The 11,018-nt window shown below is 50.4% G+C and overlaps 1 protein-coding gene across 1 annotated transcript; it reads left to right on the top strand.

The window, feature by feature from the left end:
- The first annotated feature begins 60 nt into the window (after positions 1-60).
- Positions 61-10,659, top strand: DRG2 (developmentally regulated GTP binding protein 2). The gene is made up of 13 exons (XM_071443828.1): positions 61-218; positions 1,350-1,510; positions 2,404-2,493; positions 3,867-3,927; positions 4,897-4,987; positions 5,711-5,783; positions 5,923-6,013; positions 6,190-6,287; positions 7,156-7,232; positions 7,869-7,957; positions 8,731-8,789; positions 9,207-9,260; positions 9,347-10,659. Exons 1-13 carry the CDS (start codon positions 155-157, stop codon positions 9,431-9,433), a joined length of 1,095 nt encoding a protein of 364 aa, XP_071299929.1. The 5' UTR covers positions 61-154; the 3' UTR covers positions 9,434-10,659.
- The last annotated feature ends 359 nt before the right edge of the window (positions 10,660-11,018 follow it).

Below are 11,018 nucleotides of genomic sequence, written 5' to 3'. Positions count from 1 at the left end.
CCCTCCCGGTGGCCCCGCGGTGGCGGCGGGCGGAACGCGGGGTGCGGGGCTCGGGGCGCGGCCGGAGCTCGCAGTGCGGCGCGGCCCGGACGCGTGACGGGGACGGACGGGCCGGGCCAGCGGCGCTTCCGGCGGGCGCGGAGCGGGGCCCGCCATGGGCATCCTAGAGAAGATCTCGGAGATCGAGAAGGAGATCGCTCGCACGCAGAAGAACAAAGGTGCGGAGGGCGGCCGGGGGCTGAGGGAGCCGGGGACAACGAGCGGGCGGGTGGGCTGGGCGTTCTGGGGGGCTGTGGGGGGCACGGGTGGGCTGTGAGTTATGGGGGGCTGAGAGGGGAAATGGGGCCGGGGACTGTGAGGAGTGCGGGGGTCAGGGGGGCTGCGAGCTACGGGGGCTGGGAGAGAGCCTGGGGGTCAGGGGGGCTGAGAGCTATGGGGGCTGAGAGAGAGCCTGAGGACTGTGGGTCTGGGAGGGGCTCTGGGGAGAGAGGGGCCGGTCAGGGCTGTGGGGAGGCAGCAGGGGGGGTTGTGAAGCTGGGGGGTCTTTGGGGTGCTGGGAGCTGGGGCAGGGTGGGGAGCAGGGTGAGCCCTGGGGCTGGGCTGGGGGGATGTGTGAGGGGGAGGAGGACTCAAAAATTTGTCTTTCCGAATTTTCGAGTCTCTTTGCCCTGTGCTGCAGCCGCAGCCCCCCCGGAGCTGGAGGGGGAAACATCTCAATTCCTGCTGGCACAGGAGGAGGCTACGGGTGTTAGTGGTCTGGGGGCTCCCCGTGGGCTCTGCCAGAGCTGCTGCTGGGGCTGTGGGCTGTGTAAATAATAGAAATAAATCTGTAAGCTTCTGATTTCGTGCTCTTATCTGTTACAAAGTGAGACAACCACCTTCCTTTTTTTCTGGTTCAGGTGTAGATTCAAGTGTTTTGCTAAGAATAAGGCAGTAAAGTACTTTCACACATAAGCTCTTGTCTTTATTTTTCCCTCCTCTTGTCAACTTTTAATCTGGTCAGTTTGGGGTGCTGAATGTGAGCAGGTGTAAGGAGGGGCTGTTTCCAACAGGGGCTGCTCCTCCTGTCACCTCTCTCTCCTGAACTGCCTCCCTTCATTCCTGCACCTGCTCTCCCTCTGCCTTGCTCCTTTAACTCAGGAATTTTTTGGCTGTTTCCCTCCACTCTGACCCTGTGCAGCTCCCTGGCAGGTTTGCTCTCAGTGCCCAGGGCTGGTGATGGAGCAGCTCTGTGCCTGGCACTGCTTAGGATACTGACCAAGATCCATCAGCGTTTCTTTTTCAGGAAAGTTCTCACTCCCACAAGTGCATCACAGCAACTTTATGCTGTTGGGTTTGTGTCATTGCAGCCACTGAGTACCACCTGGGCCTGCTGAAGGCAAAGCTTGCAAAATACAGAGCTCAGCTGCTGGAACCTTCCAAATCCCCAGCTGCCAAGGGCGAGGGCTTCGATGTGATGAAATCAGGAGATGCCCGGGTGGCTCTGATTGGATTTCCTTCTGTGGGGAAGGTCAGTCAGGGCTTGTGCTCCCTGAGCTGTCATTCAGGGCTGGTGCTCACTGTGTCTCCAGCTCACTGGGGTTTGCAGGGGCTGCAGAGCAGCTTTGGGATCACAAACGTTGAATGGTTTGGGTTGGGAGGCACCTTCAAGCTCCTCTGGTGGGATCCCACCTGGAGTCCTGTGCATGATTCTGGTGTCTCCAGCATGAGGAGGATGTGGGAATGTTGGAGAGAGGACTGGAGAGTGGAGACAGGCTGAGAGAGCTGGGGCTGGAGAAGAGAGGGTTGTGAGGAGACCTCACAGTACCTGAAAAGGCTGCAGGGGAGCTGGAAAGGGATTCTTTGTCAGGAACTGTAGTGGCAGGAAAAGGAATGGATTCACACTGAAAGAGGGAGAATTTAGGTGAGATGTATGGAAGGAATTCTTCCCCATGAGGGTGGGGAGGCCCTGGCACAGGTGCCCAGAGCAGCTGTGGCTGCTCCATCCCTGGCAGTGTCCAAGGGCAGGTTGGACAGGGCTTGGAGCACCCTGGGACAGTGAGAGGTGTCCCTGCTATGGCAGGGGGTGGAATGAAATGGGCTTTGAGGTCACTTCCAGCCCAAACCATTCCATGATTCTGTGATCTAGCTGAAAGTTGGAGATGGGGAAACATTCCTTCATGTTGTGTGCTCTGCCCTGTGGACCTTGCTGTTGCCTGAAAGTTGTTCTTGGCCAGCCCCAGCAGTGCTGAGGAAAGAAAAAAAACTGATTGACTTCAGTTCCATGGCAGTGTCACCACCTCAGTCCCTGTGCCTGGAACAGCCACAACACAACTTCCACAGCCCAAGGAGCACTTTGGTGTTGCTTGTTTTGCTGAACCTTCTCCTTTTCCTGCCTGCTGATGCTGATCTCTTGCCTTCCAGTCCACGTTTCTGAGTTTAATGACCTCGACTGCCAGTGAAGCAGCATCCTACGAGTTCACCACGCTGACCTGCATCCCTGGAGTCATAGAGGTGAGCAGGATCCTCCTCCAGCTCTGGAAAGGTGTTTGTAGGGGGATAGAATATAAGAAAATAAAGATAGTGTAGAAAGTAATCTCACCCCTAAGGAGCTGCAGCTGGGCAATTATCAAAGATTAGGAACAGGCCTGACTTTACCAGGCCACAGCTGTAAGCAATGAGAAGAAGATGCTATAAAAGAGTGGGGTGGCCCCTTGAGAAGGGAACTGGGGTCAGTGGCTGCTTTGTGAAGAAGAAAGAGTCAGTGCTCTGAGGAGCTGCCCATGAGGAGACACCAAGAAGGTGTGGAACTTTTGTGATAAGGAGACAACAGTGTGGAACCCCTGCAATTAGATGACAACAATTGTGCTGCTAATAAGGAGCACACACATCCAGAGGTATCCAAAGCTGAATTTTGCTTTAAACTTTTCAGTGCTGATGTAGGACTTCCCTGAACTCTTCAGGATGGGCTGCCTGATCAGGATTTTTATGCTGTTCTTGGACTAACCAGAGTAATACCACAATTCTCAACTGAATTTTGTATAACCACTGTCAGTGCCAGTGACCAGCTGGCTGCAAACCTTGACAGATTTGTTTTTAATGAAGCTTTACAGAGGCAATCTGTGCTGTAATCACTTTCAAAACAAAATGCAGCTCTTCCTGTCCTTGAGGGGTTTTATTAGTGGTGACCTCAGCATCCATCAGTAAAGCAAATGATAAAGGGCATCAAACTGAAAAGTGTCCAAGAGTAATGAGGAAATCTGGGTCAGGATGGAAGGGGGAATTAAATCATGAAAGTAACTGTATTAGTGGGAAAAGGAGTTCAATGTAACACATTCAAGCAGAGCTGTGAGCTGCAACAAAAGCTGGAGAGCCAATGCCTTGCAGATCCTAGGAATGAGTGTCAATGCCTTGCAGATCCTAGGAATGAGTGTCAATGCCTTGCAGATCCTAGGAATGAGTGTCTCCTGGGGTTTTTACCTGCAGCACACCTGAGCAGTTTGATCTGTCACAATCAGAGATGTGGCACTTGTTCATTACTGAGTTTTCTCATTAGACCAATAAAAGAAGAATTGTTCTTCCTTTCCATTCCCTGAACTTGGGAATGTGTGACTGCTGTGCTGTTTTCCTGCTGCTTTGTCCAGCTGCAGTCACAGGATGCTTTAGGGGGTCAGGATCTAATGCAAGCTGTGTGTGCTGCTGAGCACAGCCCACAACTCCGGAATTTGCCTCAGGACAGAGCCATGAGCTTTGTGCAGAGTTCCCCTGGCCTGCCAGTTCCATCCAACTCCACTCCCCACAGGATGGGGACCCCCAGCACGGTTTTGGGGCAGCTCAGGTGCCCTGCAGGAAGCTTTCAACTTTGCATCCTTCCATTTCCCTTTCAGTACAAAGGAGCCAATATTCAGCTGCTGGATCTGCCTGGAATCATCGAAGGAGCAGCTCAAGGTTGGCTCATGTCTGTGTTCATGTGCAGGAGGGAATTGCCCTCAGTAGTGCCCCTGGGTGGCTCAGATACACACAGGTTTCCTGGGCCAAGAGTTCCTGCATTGTCTTTCCAAATTTTTGAGTCCTTGATCCTATGTGAGGCACGATTCCTGTCCCTGAGCCCACAGAAGGCTCTATATGTAGCACAAAGATGGTTTTCTGGAGGTGGGAGCCAAAGCAAGCCAGTCACTTCTCACGTCCTTGCCTGAGTGTTAAGTGGCTCATCTGTTTTCTGGTACTGAGGAAATCTATAAAAGATGCTGGAGAGGCGGAGGGAGAATTACAGCTAAACACTAACCTTGCTTGAGTAATTCCCTGAGCTCCTGCCAGTCCTCCCATGACTCCTGATTCTGGGAAGAGATGTTGGCTTTGTCTTTCTGTGTTGTCATTGTCTGGTTGTGTCTGAAAATAGCTTAGGAAATCAGGGAGTCATGGAACATCTGGGAAGGGACCCACAGGGATCATCCAGTCCAACTCCTGGCCCTGCACAGGACACCCCAACAATCCCACTCTGTCCAACAATCCCATCCTGTGCCTGCTGTTGTCCAAACCCTCCTGGAGCTGTGGCAGCCTTGGGGCTGTGCCCATTCCCTGGGGAGCCTGGGCAGTGCCCAAACACCCTCTGGGGTGAAGAACCTTTTCCTAATATCCAACCTAACCCTCCCTGACACATCTCCAGCCATTCCCTTGGGTCCCTAGAACATTGTCTGTGTTTCCTAAGGCACCTTCTGGCACTGATCTCCTCTGTGCTGAGCTCTCTGTGCTGCTTGGAGCTGCTGCCAGGGCTCCCAGCAGCTGACTGCAGCCTGAACAGCACTGCAGGGTGTTTTTCCTTGCTTTCAAGCTGCTGCATGGGGCAGGAGTCCCCTGTTTGTCAGAGAACTGAGCTGGTTGCTCTTGCTGATGTGCATCCCCCTCGTGTGTCCCCAGGGAAGGGCAGAGGCCGGCAGGTGATCGCCGTGGCCAGGACAGCAGATGTTGTTATCATGATGCTGGATGCCACCAAGGGTGAGGTGCAGAGGTGAGTGTGGGCTGGGCTCTGGCCTGGAAAACGTGCCAGCTCCCTGAGGAATTGTGGAGAGCACCTGGGGAATGAGGAGTTCAATTATTGAGTACCCAGATGGGGGTTGTATCCTGTGGCTGTGTTCACAGGGGTCTTAGGATGAGGGAAGAGATGAGGATCTGACCCCATGTTTCAGAAGGCTTAATTTATTATTTTATGACATATATATTATGTTAAAATTATACTAAAAGAATAGAAGAAAGGATTTCATCAGAAGGCTAGCTAAAAATAGAAAAAGAAGAATGATAACAAAAGTTTGTGGCTTGGACAGAGAGTCTGAGCCAGCTGACTGTGATTGGCCATTAATTAGAAACAACTCTATGAGACCAATCCCAGATGCACCTGTTGCATTCCACAGCAGCAGATAACCATTGTTTACATTTTGTTCCTGAGGCTTCTCAGCTTCTCAGGAGAAAAAATCCCTAAGGAAAGGATTTTTCAGAAAATATCATAGCTACAGTATCCCATGAGAAGCATCCTGCTGAGTGGAGTGGGGGCTCAGCTGGAGGGAAATTCCTGCAGCACTGTCAGAGATGGGAATGTCAGCCTGGATTGCCACCACAGACTCTGACCTGCATTAGGGGGGTTTGTGGCACGGCTGTATCAACACAAGAATCAAAAAGGGAAAGGTCTGGGTGTCACCTGGCCATGCTCAGCCTCATGGGTGCTGTGTCCCTGCAGGGCCTTGCTGGAGAAGGAACTGGAATCTGTAGGAATCAGGCTGAACAAGAGCAAACCAAATATCTACTTCAAGGTGAGGCTCCCTGAGCTCCTGCAGGCACAGCTGGTCTGCTCAAAGCTGAGCTCACTCTGTGCTGCCCCATGTGTTGGACAGGCTGAGGGGGCTCTGGGATTTGCAAAATGTTCTTACATTGGTTTTTTGCCTCCTGCAGCCCAAGAAAGGTGGAGGCATCTCCTTCAACTCCACCGTCACATTGACTCAGTGCTCTGAGAAGCTGGTTCAGCTCATCCTCCATGAATACAGTATCCTTTCCTAAAAGGGGAGACCCTTAAGCCATCAGCAGCTCATGGTTTAAGTGCTTCATGCTGTGGGACAGCCTTGGTGTCACTTTGGTGCTGGCTGGTTGGCAGCAGGCTGTCACAGGGAGCTCAGCCCGTGTGGTGTGTTGGGATTTGTGCCTTGACAATGTCCACCTCAGAAATCTTCAATGCTGAGGTCCTGTTCAGAGAGGATTGTTCCCCTGATGAGTTCATTGATGTGATTGTAGGAAACAGGGTCTACATGCCATGCCTCTATGTGAGTATCCTGGGCAGCCTGGCTTCTGTCACACCCAGCATCTTTTGTGTGCCAGAGTAAATGTTGGAACTTCACAGAATCATGGAATGGTTTGGGTGGGAAGGGACCTTAAAGCTCATCTCATCCCACCCCTAGCATGGGCAGGGTCACCTCCCACTGTCCCAGGGTGCTCCAAGCCCTGTCCAGCCTGGCCTTGGACATTTCCAGGGATCCAGGGGCAGCCACAGCTTCTCTGGGAACCTGTTCCAGGGCCTCCCTGCCCTCACAGGGAAGAATATTTTCCCAATATCCCACCTAACCCTGCCCTCTCAATTTAAAGCAATTCCCCCTTGTCCTATTACTCCATGCCCTTGTTCCTGGCTCCTAAAACAGTAACGATTTGGGGTTTAAGAGGTGGAAAACAGCTCAACAGGGAATTTTTTATAGGCTTTGGATGTGCAGCCGTGCTGTGTGTGTTTCCTGGGCCCTCTTGTGGCTGGTGCTGCCCTGGAGCAGCAGAGATTCCAATCCTGGTGCTGGGGCTTTGCTCCCACGTGTGGAGCCTCCGACTCCCCCCTGCTGCCAGCTCTGTGCTGAACTTCTCACGTCGGGTCCCTTGTGTGCCAGAGGTCCCTTTAGGGCTCTGTTTGTAGCCACTGGGTCTGTATAAAATCAAAGAACATGTTCCAAGTCATCCCAAAGGGAGAATTTAAAAAGGCCAAAAATTTATATTCAGGCTTCTGAATTTTAATAGTTTGTTCTACTGAGAGCCTTGGCTTATCTTCTGACAGGATCTGTGTTTCTGTTTCAGGTGCTGGAGCCACCTTGTTCTTTGTACATGATGCTGAACTGCCTTGCTAAGGGCTGTGTTGTTTTCCCTCTGGTTTAGGTTTATAACAAGATTGACCAGATATCCATGGAGGAGGTGGATCGTCTTGCTCGGAGGCCCCACAGTGTTGTCATCAGGTAGGAGCTGTCACGTTGCCTTTTCTGCCTGCTGTGGGGCTCGTTTCACACCCCTTTCTCTGGCTTCTCCCAGGGCTGCTGGGGTGAGAAGCAGAGCTGCTGGGCAGCTTTTCCCAGATTTCCTTCCCCTGGAGAGGCAGGCAGCTTCTCTGTGCTGTCTGCAGGACAGAGTCAAACAATCTGGCTTGTTTCCTTGGGAGTGCTGATAGATCTGCTGGGGCTTTGCTGCTTCAAAGCTGTTCACCCTTCTGGAATCATGGAATGGTTTGGGTTGGAAGGGACCCTAAAGCTCATCTCATTCCACCTCCTGCCATGGGCAGGGACACCTTCCACTAGATCAGCTTGCTCCAGGCCCCATCCCACCTGGCCTTGAACATTTCCAGGGATGGAGCCTGAAACTCTCTGTACAACCTGTTCCAGTGCTTCTCCATCCCTTTAGTCAGGAATTTCTTCCTAATATCTAATCTAACCCTGCCCTCCTTCAGTTTAAGGTCATTTTACCTTGTGTTTTTCCTTTCCTTGCCTCATTAAAGACTTTCCCCTTATTCTCCAGCACTTTAATAAAGACATTTCACCTTGTTCTTCTGGCTCCCTAAATCAGAGCAGCAGTAACCAGATGACCCTGGTGTTTTGCAGCTGTGGCATGAAGCTGAACCTGGACTACTTGCTGGAGAAGCTCTGGGAGTACCTGGCACTCACCTGCATCTACACCAAGAAAAGGGGACGTAAGTGACCCCAGACAGGCTGCCTGCAGGGCTGGTGCCTTGGAAATGCTGGAATTACATCCTCCCTAATCATCCTTCAGCTCTTGGGAAATGCTTCCTGCTCTGTCTGATCCTGCCATGTGTGGATCCCACCATGGCCTTCCTGTTGTATTTTACACAAGCTGAATTTTCATAAGTCTTTGCAGGATATAGGGGAATAAAGTGTGCAGGTTCACAGCTTTTACCTTTTTATGCACACTGTGATGAACCCACAAATTTCCTGTTCCTGCTGCAAGAAATTTGGTGATTCCCATGCCCTTGGAGGTGCCTTTGATCCTCCTTTTGCTTTATAACCCACTTGCAGCTTCTCCCAATGATGAAGGCACATCTATAACTTGCTCTATTTGCTTGTGAGCAGCTGAACTTGGGTGGATGTGAGCAGATCAAGGAATTTTCTGAGCTTGTTAAGCTCTGAAATCTTGGGGATTTTGGTTTTTCCTTGAGCAGGTGTGTTTTGACTTGGGTGCTTTTGTTTCTCTTAAGTCAAGGGTTTGGGATGGAGTCATTTCAGGTGGGTTGTGAGGAAGCTGCTGACTGTGTGGAGTGGGAAATGGCACTTGTGGGTGGTGGAGAGCTGATTTGATGCTTTTAGGTACTGGATCCCTGTTCTGTCTGGGAGCAGGAAGGAGGAATTTGGGAGTAGTTAGCACAAGGTGATGTGAGATGCTGTCAGCATTTTAGAACACACTTGATAGAAATCCAATGCTTTTTCCCCCCCTTCTGCTTCTCCACAGAGAGACCAGACTTTACAGATGCCATTATTCTACGGAAAGGAGCCTCTGTGGAACATGTGGTAATTTTTCTGCATCTTTTACATTCCCCTCTGTGCAGAAGGCAGTTCCTCCTGGACCTGCTGTGATTTGTGTTCCATAAAGCTCAGGACATGTCAGTGTTTGGTTGTGCTTCTCCTTTTGTTGCCTTTTATCTGCCTCAGGTTTCTTTCACAGCTGCTATAAAAGGTTTAAACAGTAATTATGTAATGCAGCCCAGTGAAAAAGCACATGGAAACAATGGAATGGGGCTTTATGTGGGCTGGTGATTCCTGTGGCTGTTCTCTATGGTTTCAAGTGCTTTTAACCAGCTCTTAAAATCTTTATTGTAAATTCTGGCATAGACTTGAGTTTGTTTTAATTCCTGGGTATTGAAAAAAAGTTGTTTGCAAAGAGGTAAATGTAAATATTTCAACTCCTCCTGCCTGTCTGTCTTGCAGTGCCATCGGATTCACAGATCATTAGCCAGCCAGTTCAAATATGCCTTGGTGTGGGTAAGTGTTGGACAGCAACTGGAATCCCTGTCCTCAGGTGTCTCTGACTGGTCTCCTAACCCTTCTCCCCCTTTTTTGCTTTAAAGGGGACAAGCACAAAGTACAGCCCTCAAAGAGTGGGCTTAACCCATATGATGGAGCATGAAGATGTCATTCAGATTGTAAAGAAGTAACTGCTGGTGCCTGGCCTTGCCTTTAATCACTGCAATTGGAACTGACCATGTAAAAACAAAACAAAACACACCAAGAAAAAAAAGAAAAAAGAAAAAAAAAAAAGAAAGGAAAAAGGGAGATGTGTTCCAGAGCCAAGAAAGCTTCTGTGAAGCTCCTTCTCTTGGAGGAAGGCAGAAAATGAGGCTACTGTGCTTGCAGGTGGGGATGGGGAAGATGGGTTTCCATCTGGCAGCATTTCAGGGCAAATGATGTTTCTAAAAAATTTGAAAGGAGCCAGTTCTTGTAGGGCACAGTTCCACAGCCAGCAGTGTCCTGCCCCTTGTGGGGTTTGCACATGAATCCATGTGCATTCCCAGTGGGAAATGTTTGGGTTTGTGTGTAAAAATCTGGCCCTGTGCTTTGGGCTGAGAGAACATTGCTGATGCTTTGCTGCTTATCCATTCACTTAATTTAAGCATTGATCTGAAGCAGAACCAGAGTTCTCCCTCCCCTGCTCTCTGGACATGTCTCTGTAGCTGAGACAACCCCAATTTTTAATAGTCCCACCTCAATTAACATTAAAACCTGGCACTCTGTGCCTCTCCATAGCCTTGCAGTGGGATTTGTAGGACATCCTGGTACTGAGAGATGAGAAATTAAACTGGTAATGGTTAATTAGCCTGGCCAGACTGCAGTGGGGTACGATCCAAGAGCTGTAGTCTGGGGTGAGGATTCACTTCTGGCATCTCACTCATTGAGGAGCTGCCTTGGGAGCTTCCTCCTTTGTTGGGCAGGAGTTGTCCTGCCCTTCAGTCCCCAAGGTGGAGGTCTCTTCAACCATGTCCCTAAATTCCAGTTGCAGCTCTCTGGAGCTCAAGGTACCACCCCATGCTGTGAGTTTTACCCCAGCCCTGTTAAACATTGCTTGTCTGGATATTGTTCATCAGAAATCTGGGATTTTTGTAATCATGCTTTTCCATTGAATACTGTTGCTAAACAATTCAGAGTGCCTGATAGAGGACAGCTCTTGCCTTCTGGGATCAAGAGCTGCCAATAGCTTTTATTTTCTTTCATTGGAAAAGGGTTTGGTCTGACGTGGATGCAGAACTGTGAGGACAGGTGTGACACCTGTCTGAGCAGGGTTCCTCCCCTCCTCCCTGCTCCTCCCCACCCCTCACAACCTGATTGAGCAGAAGTGGAAGGATTATTTTATTTGAGAAAATAAAAAGTTGTTATTTCATGTGAATGATGGACAGATGGCTTGGTTTGTTTCCTAACTCTCTTTTTTACCTTTGGCCACCTGAGGAATCCTGGATGCTGCCACGGGAGATTTAGGGGGCAGTAGAAGGTGAAGTGGCTGCAAGAGACTGGTGGTGGGAGATAAACAGATACTAAACACAGTGCCCAAGCTAAGAAGGTGACTTTGAACTCTGTAAGTTCCCTTCCCTGTTCCTGGCTTTGTTCACAGCTGGAGTGCAGAGGAAATCCTGACCACGGAGAGGAGAACGAGCATCAAATGATCCCCATTATCCCTGGCTGGCAGTGGAAAGCTGGCCCTTCCCGGTGTGAGCTGGGTGGGATGCTGTTCCAGCACATTAACTCACC

Source organism: Agelaius tricolor, unplaced genomic scaffold (assembly GCF_023055355.1).
Source record: "Agelaius tricolor isolate 1412-34295 unplaced genomic scaffold, bAgeTri1.0.p SCAF_19, whole genome shotgun sequence".
NCBI lineage: Eukaryota > Metazoa > Chordata > Aves > Passeriformes > Icteridae > Agelaius > Agelaius tricolor.
This window is presented reverse-complemented; position numbering and strand designations above follow the sequence as displayed.